The sequence below is a fragment of the Crocuta crocuta genome, unplaced genomic scaffold (assembly GCF_008692635.1).
Source record: "Crocuta crocuta isolate KB4526 unplaced genomic scaffold, BGI_CrCroc_1.0 scaffold25, whole genome shotgun sequence".
Lineage (NCBI taxonomy): Eukaryota > Metazoa > Chordata > Mammalia > Carnivora > Hyaenidae > Crocuta > Crocuta crocuta.
The window spans coordinates 5823364-5846583 of NW_027532015.1; the positions used below are offsets into that span (position 1 = coordinate 5823364).

Consider the following 23220-nt stretch of genomic DNA (forward strand, 5'->3'; position numbering starts at 1 on the left):
GATTGGGAAGGAATAAATATACAGAACCTAGAAAGTAGGTTTCAAATTATAAAAGTGGTTCTTCCAAATTTTAGTAAGGAAATTAAGTTGAATTCGTTTATGCAACTGTTTTTTCTGGAACACAATTAAAATATGTATAAAAGGGGGGCGCCTGGGTGGCTTAGTCGGTTAAGCGTCCGACTTTCGCTTAGGTCATGATCTCGCGGTTCGTGGGTTCGAGCCCCGCGTCGGGCTCTGTGCTGACTGCCAGCTCAGAGCCTGGAGCCTGTTTCAGAGTCTGTGACTCCCTCTCTCTCTGACCCTCCCCTGCTCACGCTGTCTCTCTCTCTCTCTCTCTCTCCTAGAAATAAATAAAACATTAAAAAAAATAAAATATGTATAAAAGGTAAAGTGGTATAGTCATATAGACAAACGATGGGTGATAGCAACAATATTTTGGATGATATAAAGTAGATGCAGGTGATAACAGAGCTGAGATAACTGAAAAGTAAGTGAAAAGCAATCCCATCCATGCCTTAGGGCCCCTGAAACAATTAGCAGGCATCTGAGATGGAGAGAATGAGATATGGGCTCATATCAAAACACAGGAATGGATTAAATGTGTCACAGCAACAGACAAATCCCCACTTTGCCCTAAATCCTTTCAACTTTAGCATCTAGCCCTCTTCTTCCTAACCCGAATACTGGAAATAGCTTCGTGTGGAAAAATTAAAAGAGCAATCTCCAGATATCAGTCCACAGGTACCGTGGGAAACACGAGAAGCAACTATAAGAGAGGAGAGGAATTAAGTGAAAGTCTACATGCTGAACGTTCAACTCTCAACTTCTCTGTGCTGTTTGGTTCAACAACACTTATAGATAAGTGTATACCAACCCCTGTAACCCAATCCATTGCAGGAGGGAGATTAGAGGACTCTACTGGAGAAACTGACCAGAGTCAGGGGGAAAACCCTAAGAAATCTACATGTGGAGCTAATCCCACTCCCAAATGAACCTCATTTGTCCCCAATTATCCTAAATTAATTACCCTATCAGCTGACAAGCTCTAGCCATTCTATAAAGCTGCTTCCAGCCCAGCAGCTCTTTAATGCCATGAATTCTTTAGACACATATATGCAGCAGAGTATCACCAGACAATTGAGGAAGGAGTCTTATATCAGAGAAAGAAACTAAAGGGTGTTGGTGGGGAGATTAATGGAAAACGGAAACAAGTATATAGGGATATATTTTTTAAATTGGTAATATTAGAAAGATAAGATAATATCCATCTATCAATTAAGAAATGTTTACAAAAATACAATAAAGAATGAGAGCTCTTAGAAACTAAATATAGGAAAGTGAAATAAATTTTACAGAAAGTTTGGATGACAAAGTTGACACAAAAGACAAAGAGATTAAAGCTATAAGTTGTTTAGAAGAAAACCTAGGAGGAAAGCTTCCTCCTAGGATCCCATTGGATTTTACAGTGATTTCTTGGTTATGATACCAAACAACAACAATAACAAATGTAAAAATAGATACTACATCAAAATAAAAACAGTTCTGTGCATCAAAGGACACAATCAATACAGTGCAACCTATAGAATGGGAGAAGATATCTGCAAATCATGTATCTGAGAAAAGGGTAGCATTAAGAATATATAAAGAACTTATACAAAGAACAACAGAAAACAAATAAATTAATTTAAAAATTGGCAAGGGACTTAAGTAGATGTTTACCCAAATAAGATATACAAATGACCAACAAGCACATGAAAAGATGTTCAACATCACTAATCATTAGGAAAATGCAAATCAAAAGTATAATGAGATGCAACCTCATACCCATTATGATGACTACTATTATTAAAAAAATAAAAACAGGAATGGATGTTGGTGAGGACGTGGGGAAATTGGAAGACTTGTGCACTCCTAGTCAGAATATAAAATGAAAAACAGTATCACAGCTTCTGAAAAATAAAAGTTGATTTACCATGTGATCCAACAATTCCTCATTGGAATAAAAACCCAACAGAATTGAAAGCAGTGTCTCAAGGAGATATTTCTATACCCATAGTCATAGCAGCGTTATTCACCCAGTGTCCATTGCTGGCTGGATAAATAAACAATGTGATATACATATATATGTATATATACTATTCCATTATATTATATACTATTACATATATATGTGCATATATATGTGTGTGTATATATATACATATATACGATTATATGTACAATCAACCTTAAAGGAACAAATCTGACACATGCTACAACATGGACTGGACTTTGGAAACATCATACTAGATGATATAAGCCGGTCACAAACATAAATACTGTATGATCCCACTTATATAAGGGGTACCTAGAGTAGTCAAATTCATAGAGACAAAAGTAGGATAGTGGCTATAAGGGACTGAGAGAAGGGGGAGTGAGAAATTGTTTAATGGGTATAGACTTTCAGTTCTGTAATATGAAATAAGGTCTGGGGACACCTGGGTAGTTCAGTCAGTTAAGCATCCAACTTTGGCTCAGGTCATGATTTCACGGTTCGTGGGTTCGAGCCCCACATCAGGCTCTGTGCTGAACGCTTGCTCAGAGCCTGGAGCTTGTTTCGGATTCTGTGTCTCCTTCTCTCTCTGCCCCTCCCCCACTCATGCTCTGTCTTACTCTGTCTCTCAAAAATAAATAAATGTAAAATTAAAAAAAAATTTTTAAAAGAAATAAGGTCTGGAGATTGGTGTGCAGCAATGTGAATGTACTTAACATTGTGCTGAGAAGAGGGAATTCTCCAAGAGACAGCAGTAAGAAAAATCATCCAGAACTGAATAAATCCTCCAGGAAATACTATTGAGAGTAATTATCCAGAACTGAACAATTATCCAGGATGAATGGGTTCATGAAGTACCCAATACAGTTCATGTAAAAAGACTCATACCAAGCTAATCACTGCAAAGTTTAATTATTTCCAGAATGAAAAGACAGCCCTAAAAGTCTCTGAGATGGCAGAGAGTCACATACGAATGATCAAGAATCTCAATGTCACGTGTGTTCTCAAGGAGAAGGCTTATATGTTCTGCAAATACATTGCAGAATGCTATCAAGATCAAGATAATTTATAAATTCATCCCCTCACACAGTTAACATAGTCAACTATTCTTTGTGCGTGTGTGGTGACATTCAGTAAAGGTTAAAGGGGAAAAAAAGGGAAACCAATGCTTGAAAGTAGAAGACAAGGCATTAAGGAAAAACTGCAAACACATAAATTCTCCTAATTTCCAGTACTCATAAATCTTTTCCCAGAAGTTTCAGAAAATGCATCTCACCAAAATTAGATTATAACCTAGAAGAACATAGCTTCCAGAAAACAGGAAATCCATCACAGAGAGATAAAAGGAAGTCTCAAGATGACAGGTGTGAGGTTCCATTCATTTGAACTGTAGGAAGAAAGCAAAGGATTCTGGGATGGGGAGATGTGTCTCCAGGAATATAATTGGCACTTAAAAAATACCTAATGTATTTGTGTGCCGAACAGTCTTTAGAGGGATTTTCTTTTCCTTCCTTCCTTCCTTCCTTCCTTCCCACCCTCCTCCCTTCCTCTCTCCCTTTATTTCTTTTATTTCTTTCTTTCTTATTTGGGAAGGTTTATTAATGTGTCATAGAAAAGTAACCAAATGATAGGTATCTGGGGAGCTCAGTTGGCTAAGTGTCTGACTCTTGATTTTGGCTGATCTCAGGGTTCATGGGCTCAAGCCCCACATCAGGCTCCAGGCTGACAGTGTCGATCCTGCTTGGGATTCTCTCTGTCTCCCTGTCCCTCCCCTGCTTGTGCACACTCACTCTATCTCTCCCCACCACCTGTCTCTCAAAATACATAAATTTGAAAAAAAAGAAAAGTAATCCAAATGAAAAAATGCCATAATTAGCTTGTACAAAAAGCTATGTAAGAAATGTCATTGTATTTTCTTCCACAGTAATAACCCTTACATAGCTAGAACAACAATTCAGTGAAGACTTCTGAAATAAATCCAGCACACTGACCAAAGTTGAAATATCAGACACTGTAAGTGTTGGCCAGGATGTGGTGTGAAGTACATTCTTATCCAGGGCTGACAGAAGTGGATATTGATAAACCTGCATCAGAAAATTGTTTGGCATTTTGTTGTGATGTTAAATGGGTAAATGCTCGTCAATCACACTCTCACTCAGATTCACATCCTGGAGCTGGGATCCTAGTCTAGTGTCCTTTGGGGCCCATTGTTAAGACTTCAGGAATCCACAAATATGGATGATTGAAAAAAATTCATCTTTAGTCCAAGCTCAGCATTTTCCTCCATTATCAATTTCTGAATGCAGATGAGTAGCCACAATGTTATTAACAATAATTGTGACTTTACTCACAAAAGAATCACAGTACTCTACGTATCATTAGAATGGCAAATATCCTAAAATGTCATGTTGTTGATCACTACTCTGAAATTACACAGTTAGGAGGCACATTGTCACGTTTCAAGCGGCCAGGTCTTATTCTCTCTGGATACTCCCATGACCTGTAGCTGGCCAATCATTTGACAACTATACTTAGCAGTCATTCCACCCCCAAACAGCCAAGTTATGTGCCGTCACAGTGCTGACACAGACCGCTAATTTGCTTTCCACTATTCCTTATCAATAGTCAACTAATATGCAGACACAAATTAGTTGTCTTCATTGTGTGTTAAGGTTTTAAAAAAATTGGCAAAGGGACCCATAGTCCATAAAAGGTTACAAACCCTGGAGCTAAGGAAACTCTTGCACGTGCATTCAGGGACCGCAAAGAATAGTCATGAAACTACTGATTACAATAGTAAGAAACATGAAGCCATGAATATAGCCATTAACAATGTGAAAGATTAAAAAACACAGTAGGTTGGTTATCCATTAAATACCTTCAACCAGGGAAATGAATCAACTGTGACATGCAGCAAGAGACACATCTCAGAAATGATGTTAAGTAGAGGGAGTCCCAGAAGAATTCATATGAATCCATTCAAATAAAATTATATAGCAATTAAACTAAGCTTATATTGTTTATAAACATGTACATAATAGGCAAAACTAGAAGAGTATGGGGTTGGTTAACACCAAACTCTGAATGGCAGACAGGAGATACAACCCAGAAGAGACACACAGGGGACTGTTATGAGTAAGCCGTGTTCGAAGCTAGATGATAGATATGTAAAAAGCTTAGTTTCACAGTATTCTTTATTCTGTTCAGATGCATGCTATGCATTCTTTGGTGTATAACATATTTCACAAGTTAAGAAAAAAACATTTTAGAATTAATAGTTGGGCCAATAATAAGGGTAACATAGTTACCTGAGATACTGCTCCTGTCAATTGACTTATGTCTGGCTGGCTAAAGAAGATGGTTTCATCATTTTCAGTAAGGGGAGGTAAGCCAGATCCTGGAGGTACCCCTTTCTTGATAAACGATTGTACAAAGTGACTAATGAAAAAAAAAAAAAACAAACTCTGTTACCTTAATTTCTTGTTTAAAGTTATAACTGCATTTTTTTATTGAGGCATAATTGCCATATAACATGATATTAGTTTCAGGTGTATGATGTGATGATTTTACAGCCATATGTATTGTAAAATGATCATATGTCTAGTTACCAACCATCACCACACATACTTACCATTTTTTTCTTGTAATGTGAACTCTTAAGATAGACTCTTTTAGCAGCTTTCAAATATACAATACAGTATTGTTAACTATAGTCACCATGCTGTACATTGCATGTCATGACATTTACTTCATAACTGAAACCTTGTACCTTCTGACTCCTCCTTTACCCATGTCACCCACCCCTTATCTCTGACAATCACCAATCTGTTTTCTTGGATGTTTTATTTTGTTTTTGAATTTTTAGATTTCACATGTAAGTGAGATCATATGGTATTCAATTTTCTCTGTCTGCCTTATTTCACTTAGCATAAGGCCCTCAAGGTCCATCCATGTTGTCATAAATAGTAAGATTCCCTTTTTTATGGCTGAATGCTATTCATTGTATATTAAATAACAGCAGTTTTATCAACAGAAATTTCTGATTTTTTCATTTCATCATCTCACCCTATAAAATCCACTAATATATTTTTATTTCATATTAAACACATTGACTTGCTTCTTTACTATGAAGAAGTATCTCTATCTGTCAATGCACTGCTGTAAAATTTTCTGGAAAACTATTTTAAAACTATGATGGTAATCTTTAAACGTTGATGATCAGGACGCAGGAATTTGACATTTAGACTTGATTTAACTCAGTATCAGAGTAACATATCACTGGGATAGGACTCAGAATCAGAAATTTAACTGTAAGTCTTGAGTACTTGAGTCTATAACTGTGGCATTCCTACTAGCTACGCAAGTGTACAGTATTTCCTTTCAAGTAATTGCTGATAGGATCTTGAATCACCATTGTCATACCTCAAAGTTTATAGGCAAAATAAAAAGACATTTGCTGCAGCACATATATTTGGCATTAATTATTTGTCAAAGATAAAATTAAATTTCATGTATACAGACTTCCTAAACTTTCTTTTTTTCCCTTGCTAATGTTCAGTGTGAAAGTTCTTAGTTCACATGCTAAGCATCTCTGATTTACTTGGAACTGCCACTAGAGGGTAGCACAAACATATTTGTTGGGAGACTTTGGGTCTCTTCCACTTGGCCAGGAGCCAGGAATGGGTAGCTCTGGCATGTTGCTATAGAGGTAGTTTTTCAGGGAAAGGCACTTGTGATCAAAGTCTCTCTCAAGGGCTCGCCAAAAAAGGGCTTGCATTCATGTTGATCTGAGAACTCTGACTGCACAGCAAAACAAGACAAGGGACATTTTTTTCGTGTACGATAAAAGACCATTCACATATCTTTGTTTTTGGCTCTGGCAGATTGAATAAATATGCCAAGAAATTCATATATCAGATTCAAATAGTGAATAGACTGGTTGAATCCAATCAGGTGCCAAAGTCATCTAGATCTGTTGTAGACTTCCGTCCACCTTGACCAGATAATAAAGCTGAATGAAAGTATAAGAAAATGGAGTAAGGAAGTAACTCGAGGAGTTCAGGTTACAAAACCAACTCATTTGTGATGCCTATTGGCACAGAGATTCTAGAAATTTGGGAATGACATTTTGAGTCGTGAGAAAATTTCTCCTGGTTGTCTGCAACTCTGATTCTCAAAATCCATAAAATCTCTGGTTAGTATGAAAATTCAATCAATTGAGAGATAGTAAAAAATGATTTGGAATGGAAAAATCATTATCTTAGTGAGTAATATTAAGTATGAAATTAATTAGGAAAATTATGAAGCACTAACATTTTATGTTAAGTTCAGCAAATTCTATGTATATGTGCTATTTTGTATTTGTAGCATATGAAAGAATTTAGCATGTTACATAATGTGGCAAATTAGGCTTTAAAATATATATGGCATATTTAATTTTAGCTTTCTGATTATGTTACAAGGTATAAGAAAATTTTGGTTTATAAAAACTAATGGTATGTATAGGAAAAATTAAGATTCTCAAAATATATGAGTTTGATTATTTAAACTTAAAAAATTTTTATTAATGTTTATTTACTTTTGAGAGAGAGACAGAATACAAGTGGGGGAGGGGCAGAGAGAGAGGGAGACACAGAATCCAAAGCAGGCTCCATGCTCTGAGCTGTCAGCATAAAGCCGGACATGGGGTCAAACTCGCCAACAGTGAGATCATGACCTAAGCCAAAGTCAGACAGTAAACTAACTTAGAGACCCAGATGTGCTGATTATTTGAACTTTTATGATTTAAATACTTGGCAAGATTTTATTTACTATGATTTTTGGCTTTTAAAGTGCTTAAAGAGATAATGACATATAATGATATTATAAATGCCATTTAAAATTCTTAAATAAGGGAACCTGGGTGGCTCAATTGAGCATCCAACTCTTGACTTCACCTCAGATCATAATCTCATGTTTGTGAGTTCAGGTCCCAGGTCAGGCTCTGTGCTGAATGAAAGATTCTCTCTCTCTCTCTTTCTCTCTCTCTCTCTGCTCTTCTCCCACTTTCATTCTCTCCCCCTCTCTCTCTCAAAATACACTTAAAAAATTTAAAAAGCTTAAATAAATTTATTTACAACTTTAATGGAATTAATAGATTAATGTATAACATAAAATTTTATTAAAAATTAAAACAAAAGTTTGAGGAAAACTAGATTTACAAATTTGTGACAGTAACACATTTTTTTAATCAAAGTAGCAACAAACTGTCTTTTTGGTTTTCAGAGCTGTCTTTCAAGACTTGACATTGGTGACTGCCAATGACTGCCTTGTAGTAGGGCTGCCTAGGAAGTCCCTCCTAACACCTTCTCAGTGTTCAATTTTTGATGCAATGTATTTTTAAAATACATTCAAAACAGAAACAGATCATAAATGTAAAACTTGCTGAAAATCCCAGAGTAAGCATGGCCATATCACCGTTATTCTGATGAAGGGACATTATCGTCACCAGTGACCCATAAGTGAGTCCTGCTGGATGTGTCTGCCAACCACGGCCAGTCCTGCGCACCACAGAAAACCATTCTCCTGACTTCCAACACCATAGATTGCTTTTTTTTCCCCTCATGCTGTACATTAGTAGAATAATTAAAAGCAACCCATGTACGTTTTCTTCCAGACTTTTTTGGATCTAATATTTCGTGTGTGTGACTCATCCATGTTGATGTGTGAGGCAGCCTTTCTTTCACTGTCTCAGGTCACTGTAACTGATTTGTCATCGGTTTCACTGAGATGGGCCCAGCTGCAGTTTCTTCTGTATTTACTTGCTGTATTTCATAACTTCCTGAATCTTGACTTGATTTTTTTTTTTTTTCTACTTTTGGGACATTTTGGCATTATATTTTCAGTTTCTGACTATTCCCCCATCTCTCTATCCTCTATGTCTGATACCACTTGGAAGAATGTTTCTCCTTTTCAACCTATTCCATTTGTTTTTACTATGCTTTTCCCTTTCTTTTTTCTTCCTCCCTCTCTTCCTTCCTTCCTTCCTTCCTCCCTCTTTCTTCCTTTCATCCTTTCTTCCTTTCTTCTTTGTCTTTGTGCTTCAGTTGGGATATTATCCCTGATCTATTTTCCATTTTTCTGTCTTTTTTAGCGGCATCTAATCTCAGATGAAACACATCCATTGAATTCTTAGTTTTAATTATTATATTCCTTGAATTATTGAATTCCTAGAATTCCCATTTAATTTTTTAAACCCCTTTCACATATTATTATTTAATTTTTATGTATAGCAAATTTGTGGATGGGTAATTCAAGTACAATTAACTGCAAAATTCAGAGTACAAATTTGGCAATTTTGACATATGTATATATCCATGTATTAGTTATCCATGGCTGCATAAGAAATTACCACACTTTGAGTGGTAATAATCGTATCTTCCACTCATATCACTCACTGTTTCTTCTCATTATTGATATTTGTTGACTTCCTGTTCACTTATCTGAACTCATTAGAAATCCTAGATCCAGGATGTTAGTCTTTCTTTCTTTGTCATATTCAAATGTCAGTATATTTGGGTTTCTCCTCCTCTTTTTACTTTTTTATTGTCTTTGTTGTTCTATTTAGGGATTTTTCTTCCTCTAAAAGTGACATACCTTCATCTCCCTGGTTTCTATGACAATCATCTGCTCTTATGACTTAAGTACCAGATAATAACCAAAAACATTTGCTAGGTACAAATGTTTAAGTTAAACAGTGTACTTCATTGTTCTAAAACAGTGGCCAAAGCCATAAAGTCTGGCATATTTAAGCTTTATTTTAATTGATTCAGAATTTATCTTAGCTACTTATTACTGTGGGAAAAAATCTAAGAATATTGTTTTCTTATACTCACTGTCACCAAAGCATAATTGTCAGAAAATTTGTCTTATAACTGTAGACAATTCACACACACTTCATGTGTCAACCAGATGTATTTCTGGGAAAGAATGTGATATACTTACGTTTCTGTTGGAATTGCAAGTGGAGTCATCCTATAATTCAAAAACGGACTTGAAATTTCAAGAAACTGTTCAGGCTTCTTTATTATTGTTTCTAAAAGAAAAATTCTCTACTATTGATTCTTTATTATTGGTTCTATAAGATCTAGAAGATTCTAAAGGATCTAAAAGATTATTATCGATTCAGTGTGATATACTTTTGTTTTATAATCTACGATTAAATGTATAACTTAACATCTACTGTAGTACTGATTAGAATAACTATTTATCCAGCAAACACACAATGTCAAACAATGTCTTCTTATTATTACTGGACATTCACTTTAAAAGCTTTTCACTAAAAACTGTTCTTTTAGTTAACTTCTGCAACACAATTGCTCAAATATGGAGAAGAAATGCAGACTAATACCTGGAGATGGTACTAGAAGAGCCGAAAAATGTAACAAAGTCAAGGTCATGGGTAAGAAAGAAAGCATTAGATCAAGAAAGCCTTTGTGAATATTTCTAAAGGAACCCGAAGCTAATATAGGAGTTAGAAATTCTCAGTGGAGAAGCACCTGGGTGGCTCAGTGGGCTGAGCTTCCAAATCTTGGTTTTGGCTCAAGTCATGATCTCACAGTCCATGGGTTAGAGCCCCGTATCTGGCTCTGCGCTAACAGCACTGAGCCTGCTTGGAATTCTCTCTCTCTGTCCCTCCCTCCCTCTCTCTCCCCCTCTCTCAAAATCAATAAATAAACATTTTAAAAAAAGAAATTAAAAAATTCTCAATATATATGGAACAGAGCTCAAGCACTAACACAGTGATCACTGTGATCAAATTAAACATTAGAGATGATTATTTTAATAAAAGCTCCTGCAACAATGGAAAGATGCCCACNTCCCGTATCTGGCTCTGCGCTAACAGCACTGAGCCTGCCTGGAATTCTCTCTCTCTGTCCCTCCCTCCCTCTCTCTCCCTCTCTCTCAAAATCAATAAATAAACATTTAAAAAAAGAAATTAAAAAATTCTCAATATATATGGAACAGAGCTCAAGCACTAACACAGTGATCACTGTGATCAAATTAAACATTAGAGATGATTATTTTAATAAAAGCTCCTGCAACAATGGAAAGATGCCCACTGGAGAAAAATAACTGAAACATTGACACAGTGCACATAACTCCTCTGTGCTTATTCCTTGGTAACCTCTCAAATGACCTCTCTTGCACACGCTGTCTCTCTTCCTATTTCCTGTTAATTTTCACCTTAAATATTAAACTCACTAGATAGAAGAAAGACAATTACGGGGTGTGCCTCGAGGTGGGACACACAGGTTGGAATCCCACCAATTTTAGATTTTCTTCCCCAGCTCGCCCTAGAGCCATCACTTAACTACAATTACACTGTATCAATAGGGAAATTAGAAAATGTCTGTATGTTCAATATTTTTCCCTTCATTCAGCTATTCTTTGATGCTTTTCTTATTCAGCTATTCTTTGATGCATTTTAGAGCAAAAGATTTTCTTTCAAGCATCATGTGTATGCTGATCTTTGGTTTGGAAGGACAGCGAACAGGAAAGAAGACAGAAAGGATGGAGGGGGGGAGAGAGGGAGGAAGGAATGTCCTGTATCCCAGTGCAGCAGCCAGCCCAACAGCCAACTGCAGAAGCTCAATGAAAGGAAAAGACTGAAATAGTCAAGCAGGTGAGAGAGGGCCAGATAGGCCTGATTAAAAAAACAAAATCAAAAACCCTGACCATTTCTTCTTTCCATCCAAACCAGATATTTCTTTAATCCTTGTTCTTTTCTCACAAAGATTTAACGTGTTTTGCTAGAAAATCTTTGCTACCAGCTGGACTCTTATATCATGTAGGCAAGAAGCAAAGGCGAAGAAAATAACATGGTTACAGTTTTAATTTATATTTTAAAAACATGTAAATTATGGTTGGAAGCAGGAGGCGAGGAACAGGTAAGTCTCTCAATCCACGTCGTCATTGCAGTTGTAGAAACCTCAGCACCACGGAGACTTCCATATTACACTGTGACCAAGACAGGGTTCCCTGGTCTCCTGCCACCAAGGATCAGCACCACTCACATTGGTACCAATGCAAGTAGCTACAGCAGGCACCACCGATAGGGGTGTAAGCCTTGGTGCGTGGGACCGAACGCTTAAAGCAAACTTAGAAGCTTCACAGCGACGCCACCGGTAAATCGGCACTAGGTATGTTTATGGTGGCTTTGCCTTCATTGTTCATGCAGGTAACAGGCCTGTAAACACAGCCTCTAATGCATAACCTCTAGAAGGTGATGTACTGTGGTTGGATTAATATAATCAGACAATCACGAGCAATTAGCAAAGACAAAGGGAGAAAATGCAAAATCAAGGAAACAAACACAAAAGACATTTTTTTTAAAAAAGCTTTTTTGAACAAAGGCAATTTAAGCTTTTCAGAATAAGAAATATATATGTATGTATGTATGTATGTATATATAATCTATAAAATGTCAATTCTTCATTATCCTTTATTAAAAATTGCAAATGCTAAATTAGCTATGGAAACACTGTAGATGTTGAATAAACAAAGCTTGAGTCATTTTACTAGGCCAAAATGTTTAAAAAATTTTTTTAAGTATATTTATTTTGAGAGAGAGAGAGAGAGCAGGGAAGGGGCAGAGAGAGAGGGAGAGAGAATCCCAAGCAGGCTCTGCACTGTCAGCCTAAAACTCAATCCAGGGCTTGAACTCACAAACTATGAGATCATGACCTGAGCTGAAACCAAGAGTTGGACCCTTAACTGACTGAGCCATCCAGGCACACTGTAGGCCATAATTTTTTATTTTTTAAATGTTTTATTTATTTCAGAGAGAGAGAGAGAGACAGCGTGAACAGGGAAGGGTGAAGGAAAGAGAGAGACAGAATCCAAAACAGGATCCAGGCTCTGAGCTAGCCGTCAGCACACAGCCTGATGCGGAGCTCAAACTCACGAACTGTGAGATCATGACCTGAGCTGAAGTCAAACACTTAACCAACTGAGCCACCCAGGAGCCCCCATAATTTTTAAATTTTATGTTTTGTTTCTCCTTTAATCCCATCTCCTTAGATTCATGTGTCTCTTTTAGAATTGAGTTTCTTTTAATGCTCTCACTCATTTGTTTTGCCATTCAAACTTGGTGCTTATGAAAAAATGAAGTCAGAGTGAAGACTTGGAGAGAACAACATTGAAGGAGTAAAGACAGAGATTTGGATTGTGAAGAAGCTGGAAGTAAACTGAGAATAAGAACAAGGTGGGCAGGATGCTGGGGTGGCTTAGTCTTTTAAGTGTCCAACTCTTCATCTGGGCTCAGGTCATGATCTCACAGTTCCGTTGGTGAGATCGAGCCCCATGTAGAGCTCTGTGCTAACACTGCGGAAACTGCTTGGTATTCTCTCCCTCCCTCTCTCTGTGCTCCTCATGCACTCTCAAAATATATAAACTTAAAAAAATGATCAAAATATTTTTAAAAAAAGAACGAGGTAAGCAGAGTCTCCCACCCCACCCTGAGCCCACGTGAACCTCTTTATTTCTAGCATAACTACCATTCACAGTGACTTCAACAGTATTCACACAGGAGCCAGTCCAGGAAGGAAGTTCTATGTCTATATTCTAAATATAAATCAGTTAATTCAAAGACTGTGTTCTACAGGTCACTCTAGAGTGATTTCACACCAAGGCCTTAAATATGTTATTTAAGTTTCTTTCGTATTATTTGCTACAAACCATTTTCTATCACAATAATGACAATACTCTCACGCAAAGAATGGCCTGGATATATCTGGTCAGTTTAGATGTGAACCAAACTATTCAGTTTCTGAGATGTGGAGCATTAATTCTTTAAAGATATAAAATTTAGGGGCATCTGAGTGGCTCAGTTGGTTTAAGCGTCTGACTTTGGCTCAAGTGATGATCTCGCAGTTCATGGGTTCGAGCCCCACATCAGACTCTGTGCTGACAGCTCAGAGCCTGGAGCCTGCTTCAGATTCTGTGTCTCTCTCTCTCTCTGCCCCTCCCCTATTCATGTTCTGTTGTCTGTCTGTCTGTCTCTTTCTCTCTCAAAAATAAATGAACATTAAAAAAATTAAAGACATAAAATTTAGACATAAAATTAAATGTAAGCTTTAGATGTGATGTTGGGTAGTTTGCCTTGATAGACATATTCCATCACAAATTCAACTGTTGGGCCTTCAGCTCAAGAAATGATCATTAGAAAGGTTTTCAGACAACATGAACCATACCTTGAGCTTCATCTGTTATAACAGTTTCCTTTTTTTGACGGAAGAGTTTCCAGGCAGGCACAGGAGGTGGTTTTGGAGGTGCTATGAGAGGGCATGACCTAGTTCTAGTCACCAGCACAGGATGGCTACAGATGTGGGAAAGACCATATTCTCTCAGCTTCTCCGCAGAATTAGCCTAAGGAATGGAAGTCACGTTTGAAAGGGTATATGCAATTGCCTTGTGCACTTAAAAAATACTTCCTGTCATTATGAAAACGCTGTTACCACAAGAAAGTGGTAATAAAGGAAAAATAACCCACATTTCGACCTCCTAACATAAGCACTAGTACCATTGGTACTTCTTGTCCTGTTTTTAAAATTTTTCTGAGGCTCGTATCTACTGATTTACAAAATGAGAGACTTGAACTAGAAGCCACTTTTCAGTTCTAAACGTTTAAGATGTTCTGAGATTGAAAAAAACCTCAGCACCTCAGTTTTGGCCCAACATTAATCAACCATTACTGTTCTGGGTTAATGCTTTAATAACAATGCTTAAAATGTGAAGGTTGTGTTTGTTTGTTTAGCCACCAGCAAACTACATTGTTTCAAGGGAAAAAATCCACTGCATGAAGTAGGTGAGGCCCATGAGGTGATAAGTCGGTGCCTTGTCTGTAGCTCATGCCCTCACCATCCAACAGAGGCTGTCCCACAGGAAATCCCCGAGATCTCTCCAGACAATGGAGCCTTTCATAAAGGGCAGAGGAGAGAGGCTGCCCTAAATCCTGCTAAATCAAGTCATTGTCTGGGAAGATGCTTCCCATATTCGACTGTTCCCATCTCCTGAAGCCACGCTGCTTTGGCACAATTCAGAATCATATTTAAGCAGAACTTCAGTTACTAACTGATAGCTGAAATATGCCGTAAGAAATCAAAAAGTCTGCGAAAGTTAAAGTAATATATTCTGTCGCCAAATTCTGGCATTCACAGTCTAAATGTTGAAACATTTCAAGTAAAATAAAATAACTACATTTAAGTCAGTTTTGCCAATAACTACTTTTCTTCCTAGTGATTTTGCATCATTGATTTCTATGCAAATAGCAATGCTTGAAAACGTACATGTATGAAGTTGTCATTTAAATTGGGCCCAGAAACCCACCTATTAGCCCATTGCAAACTATTGACTCAGCCAGGCATGCCTTACTCTTGTCACCGTTTTACTACAGCTCAATGCACACTTCCGGGAGGTGCAAAATATGTGGGGTCGCTGTGAGATAAAACAGTTCTTGTTGAATCCTGGGACTAACTAATGACTGTAACAATTAATTCATAATTGAAAGGAGACAATCAGCCCACTATTGAGTCCAGAAAAGGCACTTAAAAGTGTTTAAATATGCAAAATAAAAAGGAAAGTGATTCAATGTTAAAGGCAGTGGGGGAAGGCCTAATAATAAGCAGAAGGAATTGTTACATCCCCTTTATCGCTTTTGTGAATGTTAGAAATTCCTTGAAAAAGAATTTGGAAACCTCTGGTATTATGCCTTTGAGTGGCTTAAAAAATGTTTTTCCAGGGTCCCTGGGTGGCTCAGTCGGTTAAGTGTCCGACTTCAGCTCAGGTCATGATCTCATGGTTTGTGGGCTCGAGCCCCGCGTTGGGCTCTGTGCTGACAGCTCAGAGTGGAGCCTGTTTCAGATTCTGTGTCTCCCTCTCTCTCTGACTCTCCCCTGTCCATGCTGTCTCTCTCTCTCTCTCTTAGAAATAAATAAAACTTTGGAAAAATATTTTTTCATAAATGTTCTAAATTCAAATCCTTTTTTCTATAGTTTTTGCCCTGCCAAGTTTAAAAGTTTCCCAACATTCGAGATGGGGATTTATAGGATGATTTATTGATGTTATATCGTATGACAATGCCTCAGTATAGTAAGAAAGACCAGTACGATAAAATTTATACTTTGTCTCCAGAATCGAAGCCATGCCCATAGTAGTATTTATAAATTGAGTCATTTCCAAATAGCTTATTATTGAATATTTGTCAAATTTGGTCTACATATCTCAAATTCTTATAACTGCAACTAAAGATGTAGATTCTTTACTCTTTCTGGAGCCACAGAGCATTGGAAAAGAAAAATATTTTAAGGCATTTGAAAATGGAAGGTTTAGTGTCAAAAATTAAGTATGATGTTAAACATCTATTATATTGTTTGAATAATCCACAAAAATACTAGCTGATTTGAGGTAAATAAGCTGATTTCTCATACTTTAACTCCAACATACCATACAATACTTCTGAATTATGTAAGGAAGCAATGCTATTGATAACAGCTATAGTTTGATGATGAGAAACGTTGTTAAAAGATCTCAAATTTTCTTACATTAGAGTTAGAGGCATAGAGAGACTTGGAATAGTAAAATTTCACTCAGGTGAAACCCTTGGTAGGCACTTAAGAAATAGTTCTGAATAATTCATGTGTAAACTTAAATCAGAAGTTTCCTTGCCCATAAGAATTTTTTCATCCCTCTGCCCCATCCCACCTCAAACATCCTATTTATATTTATTTGTTGTTTTTTTTTTTTTTTTTTAAAGTAAGTTCTACCCCCAGCGTGGGGCTGGAGCCTACTACCAAATGCTCTACTGACTGAGCCAGCCAGGCACCCCTCAAACATTCTAAAAGAGTTTGAGCAAGGGTGTAGCTTTCTTAGAACTTGCAGATTGCATATTTAAATAAAATTAAAACAATTCAGAATATCGAAGAACAAGAAGATGGGAGAATAATGTGGGGCAGTTCATGGCATCCTGTTCCTTTCCAAGTTTTCTTATTCTTGTGTTCTAGACCAATTCTTTCAACAAATGTAAACTATTGACTTATTTGTGGTCTTATTGTTTTGGGGGCTATAATTTTTAGCAGTGTACTCCATTTACAAAATGCCATTAGAATACAATTATTTTCTGTTGATTTATCTTTAAAACATTGTGTCTCATTATATTCTGATTTTGACCAAGAGAACTAGACCAGCCTATTGGCTAATGTAAAAGATTCAGCAGGCAAGTTAGGGAGACAGTGAGGTTCTATAACAGCTCAGTATAGCCTTGAAGTTCATTTTTTTAAATATTAGTTTCAGGTGTGCAATACAGTGATTCAACAATTCATTCAGTGCTCAGCAGAAGTATACTCCTTAATCCCTATCACCTACTTCACCCAAGAAACAGACTCTTAACTACAGAGAATGAACTGATGGTTACCAGAGTGGAGGTGGACTGGGGGATGGGTGAAACAGTTCATTTAATTATTGTTCCAGGCATTGGGTTAATTCCTGAACCTCTGGGCCCCTTAAACCACTTTTAACCCCCCGAGAAAGGATTTATAATACTCTGTATGTCTTGACTTTCTTCAACATCTCAAGCTGCCTCTGAGACTTCTCTCCTTGCTATCTACTCAACTTTTAGTACTTCTCTGAACCCAGCGAGCTCTCCTTCACCTCCAGACTTTCCAACGTTAGTCCCCCTTTGCGTTGAGTACACTTTTTCCTATTTATTAAGCAACTTCTTAAGGCCATCACTTAAACACTTCTTCCTTTGGGAAGGTTTCCCCAGTCAACCATTAAACAGAGAGATGTTTCTGCTATGTGTGTCATATTCATTTTTCCACTCATTGATTCATTCATTTGTTCATGCATCCAACACACATTGTTTGAACACTATATTTCTACCATATACCAGATGCCTTGTATGATCTCTGTTATACCAGCTTTCTAACTTTATAACTATTGTTGGCTTGTCTGCCTTCTTCATTAGACTGAGTTTTGTGAGGAAGGAGTTTTTGTTAATCTTGCTCATCACAGGGTCCTCAAAACCTAATTCATTATTTAGCACATAATAGATCATCAGTAAAATCTGTTGGATTAACAATAAACATAGGTGATCTTTTTTGTCCTTAAATTCAAAACTAACTTTGTGCTTAAATATTAATTTCTCAGTGGGACAGCCAAGAGTTCAAACAGATTATTTTGTGTGATTTGTGTGTGTGTGTGTGTGTGTGTGTGTGTGTGTGATGTAGTCATCCCATTCACGTATTTTATAGTCTTAAAAATAGTTAAGTACTTCCCATAATAAGACCATGGCAGTCCACAAAGCATGGCTCAGGTCATTTTTCAGTCCACAATATTAGGGCATTTGATCTCTGGAATATTTAAGACAGCATCTAGGCCAATGTCATGTAAAGTGTTTTTAAAAAATCAGGGCTCAGATAGATGACTCCCTCAAATCTTAATCAGAGACCTAAATTGGTGGGGGGCCAAGGAAACACACTTGGATTTAGGCAATGACTAAAGTTAATTAACTTTGAATTAAAATCAGAGAAACTGCCACTATCTCTCCATTCATAATGGCATATTATGTATGCACTGCCATCTCGACAATATTCCCCTGTTAAATGGCAGGCTTTTGTATGAATAAATGGTGTCTGTTCAAAAAGGACAAAGGAGGAGGAGGAAAAGGAGGTGGAGATGGAGGAAGAAGAGCTGGAAGAAAAAGGAGAGAAAGAAAACAAAGGAGTGATAACATTATACTGCTCGGGCAAATCACCTAGAAGACAAATATACTGTGTAGTAAAGTGCAATAAGCATCCAATTGGCTTATTTACACTTCAACCAAATTTTCATCAAATTTTTAATATTCAGGTGTTTGTAAATAACCCAGAGAACATTTATATATAATTATATACTTCCCATAATAATACCATGGCAGCCCACAAAGGATGGCTCAGGTCATTTTTCAGTTCACAGTATCAGAGCATTTGATCTCTGGATTCTATTTAAGACAGCAACTAGGCTAATGCCATGTAAAGAGGTTTTTAAAAAATCTAGTCTTCTCTACTTTAAATGCAATGATTTCAGAACCTAGAATTCTAGAATTAAAGTGCTGGATGTCTAGGGGTCCCCCAAAGGGTTAAGATTTAATAATCTCCAAATGCAATATTGTGTTTGTTTAAATAGAGTGAAGAGCAAATAAGCTGGTGGACTTCACCCTTTATAAGGGAAGGAGAAAGTGGTTTTTATATCCAATAAAAACTCTCGCTGATTGCACCCAGACTTAAAGTGAAAAAGGCTGACCTGCTTAGATTAAAGCCTCGTCCGGAGGGGCCAGCTGCTTATGTATCACACACAGGTTCCTGCAGGACCACCACCCTCCAGGAACAGAGCCTGGGGAGTGTGTGTGTGGGCGGGGGGGAGGTGGATCCAGCTCAGCACTCTCCCTTTGCCCTGATTCAGAACACCAGTATCTCCCAGAAGGAAGCTTCTACAAGCTTCTGATGCCGATGTTTGCAGCAGCCACCCAGAGGAGGCTTGGCTCTGGACTGTCTGGCTCTGGAGGCCAAAGGAGATTGCATTCCTGGTCCTTTGGGACTAGAATAATCAGTGACACCCAGAAAGGAGCTCATATTCCCATCTGGTGCCCTGAATTTGCAGCTACTGCTAGGAGACACCTCTAATGGCCAGGCTCTGGCAGCCAGTGGAGCTTACGCCTGTGGGTCCCACCAGACTGTAACCAATGGAGTCGTTACATTGTCGTTAAACAGCTACCACCCCCAGGGCACAGCAAGAGGCAACAGACCCAGAAGTTCAGTCTTTCTGTGGGGGAGGCCTATGAATTGATCATCATGGCTGCACCCTGAGGGGTAGATTTGAAATTAAACACACATCTCGGGACTGACTGTGATCCCTTCCAGACACCACGGAAGGGAAGCACTGTGCTTATGCTTTTCCTCTGCCACCCTCCACCCTCCAGAGTCACCGTGTCTCTTGGAGAGAAGATTCACACATGGCGGGTGCCCTGGTTTTCATGTCCTGTCCAGCCCTCCGGTGTTTGGCAGCAGCTACCCACAGCAGCTACCCACTGGAAGCCTCTGGATTGCCTGGTTCTGACAGAAGGGGGAGCTCGCGTGCCTGGGCTCCACAGGACTGTGGCAATTCAGACAGTCCTAGGCAGGCGCCGCCCTCAGTGCACCATGCAGACAGCGAATTGAGCCCCACCCCAGTCTGTCTGTGAAGGACTCTTGCCTTGTTCTGGAGCTTCCTCCTGAGGCAGGCTTCAGGTTCCGCAGTCACCTAGTGGCTATGGAGCTGCCCTGAAGGAACGCTGCGGACACCATCTTGGCATTCTCCCTCTGCTTTGTTCCAGAGCACCAGTATCTCAGGAAAGGGTTTTGTTTGTTTGTTTGTTTGTTTGTTTGATTATTTGGGGCCCCAGCTTTTTGAGGCCACACACCAGGAGATGCTACCAGAGAGCCTGGCCACTTGCTTGCCCTATGACTGTGTATATTTGCAACCTTTTAGGAGCTGCTGCTTATAGGTCTGGCTTCCAAACTGTTTGAATCTAAGTGCTAAGATCCTCCCTTTAGGGACACTGACAGGTCTTTTATGTGTGTGTGTGTGTGTGTGTGTGTGTGTGTGTGTGTGTGTGTATAATATATATATAATCGACTGCCTGGACACACAGCTGGGGGAAAGATGGTTGTTTCATCTACTGTATAGAAACCAACACAGAGAGTCAAGCAAGATGAAGAACAGAGGAATATGTGCCAAAATAGAGAGAGAGAAAGAGAGCGAGAACAAGATAAAAACTCAGAGAAAAACCTTAATAAATGGAGATAAGTAATTTATCTCATAAAAAGTTCAAGGTAATGGTCATAAAAATGCTCACTTGACAGGGGAGAAAAATGGATGAACACAGTGAAAACTTGGACAAAAAAGGAAAATATAAGAAAGTACCAAAGTGAAGTCACAGAGCTGAAGAATACAGTAACTAAACTGAAAAGTACACTTAGAGGGGTTCAACAGCAAACTACATAAAGCAGAAGAAAGGATCAGTCAACTCATAGACAAGACAATGGAACTCACCCTATCAGACAGAAAAAAAAAACAACAGAATGATGGAATATTACTCAGCCATAAAAGAGAATGAAATCTTCCCATTTGTGACAACATGGAATAGACCTCAAGGGCATTATGCTGAATGAAATAAGTCAGACAGAGAAAGACAAATACCGTATGGTCTCTCATGTGTGGAATCTAAAAGCAAAACAAGCTCATAGAAACAGAGAACAGACTGGTAGGGTTGTCAGAGGCATAAGGTGGGGGGAGGGAGTGAAATGGGTGAAAGGGGTATAAATGTACTTAAATATATATACTTAAAGATTATGAGAAACCCATACAGACCATGTTATTACTAAATATTATGTTGTCAAATATTTAATGTCATGGAAAGAAGTTAATGGTATAGTGTCAAGTGAAAAACCTGGCTTCCAAAATACAATAAATGCATAAAATTTAATTCCACTGTGTGCCTTTGTGTATATTTTCTAAATTTTCTCTAAGTTGTGATATTTATAAGAAAAACTCAATTAATGTTTTTGTGTGTGTTTTATCTAAAGGTACAAAGTCATAACAGTGATTTACCAGATATGGATGTGAGTTCATTTAAATCATCTTATGTTAAGAAAATATTTATGATCTGTTTTTAGAGAGATAATTTATTACTATTTAGATATGTTTACATGATCTTACTGAAATACATAATTCATATGCCTTTTATTTTGCTTTGAATGGAAAAAAATGATAATACGTGATTCTACGTTTTGTTTTTTTTTTTNTGAAAGTATTGCAATCATCTAAGATAACTGTGAATGTTCCAGGTCTCTGTGTTCAAGTGCTTAATTTTAAAGATAAGTAGACTGAAATCCAGGAATTGAATTTTGATTAAATTCTGGTATACCGTCTACCACAACAAATCTCTCTGTATCTCTGTTTCTCTCTCTCTCTCTCTCACACACACACACACTCTTACTCTCACACACTCATGCACACACTCTCCCTCTCTTTCTGTCTCCCCCTCCACACACACACACACACACACCATAAATGGTACCGTGTTTCCTGGCCTTGAGTGCTTACCAGTTTTTCTAATGAAAAGACCTTCCTTTCAAACAAATAGAGGGGAGTAAAGGTAGCATATACAACCATGTGAGGAGGCTGTGTTGCTGAAGAACCTGTAAAAATAAACAGGTATTGTGTCATGGAAATTTTAGCCAAATGGGCCTGTCTGAGATTATTCTAGACTGTTCCAAGTCCTTAATGAGCTTATCTTTGCTGGTGAAAAATAGGCAAATGACTCAATATAATTAATAAATGTTAAATTTTACATGTATATCTATTTCATAGAACATCTCATTAGTTTTACCTTCATCATAATACCATTTAATTGCTTAAAAAATCACTTTATGTCATTGTAAAAAAAGTTATCACAAAAACTCTATCAGTCAATGTCACTTAGAATAGTCTACAAATAATTACGTTCAAACGGAATGATTTTTAAATTGACATTTTTTAAGCTTTCATAGATAAAACATTACTTTGAATTTGAAGAAATCCAGAAGTTTCTATATCACTTCAGAAAAAAAAGAAAACATAACTAATCCTTCTATGAAGAAGGAAGACTTTGATAGTAACTTAGTTTGGATTGCCATATATATATAATTATATTATATTATAATATATTTTATGTTATATAAAATTATTATATATTATATAATATATTTTATATTATAATTATAGTTATAATATATAATATAATTATTATATTATATATATATGGCCAGAAAATTCTTATTTATTTATTTGTTTCCAGTNACAAAACTGATTGCTTAATATTTAATGCTTCTGAGCATCACTTATTTTTTCACGTGTTTCTTAACAGACCTGAAATTACTATATATGATTCAACATGCTTTTGTCGTATACAGATTCTGGCTAAAATGATTCAGTTTATTTTCCTTTACTGTCTTTATTTTTAATTAGAAAGTTGTGTTTTATTCCTTTGCAAATTCAAGCACTAATATTTAACTTATAAGATTTATTTGAAGAATAATATTTTTAGAAATATAAAATATAAATTTGATATGAATCAAGAATTTCTATAGGAC

General features: G+C 37.2%; 1 protein-coding gene across 1 annotated transcript in view; it reads right to left on the bottom strand.

The window, feature by feature from the left end:
* Positions 1–23220, bottom strand: part of ADGB (androglobin) — a 149790-nt gene that overhangs the window by 66864 nt on the left and 59706 nt on the right. Inside the window, exons 10-13 of the mRNA XM_077776069.1 lie at positions 22193–22287; positions 14266–14440; positions 10016–10106; positions 5341–5470 (exon numbers count right to left, since the gene is read on the bottom strand). Of these exons, the coding sequence (XP_077632195.1) occupies positions 5341–5470; positions 10016–10106; positions 14266–14440; positions 22193–22287 (491 nt within the window). The remainder of the gene's footprint in view (positions 1–5340; positions 5471–10015; positions 10107–14265; positions 14441–22192; positions 22288–23220) is intronic.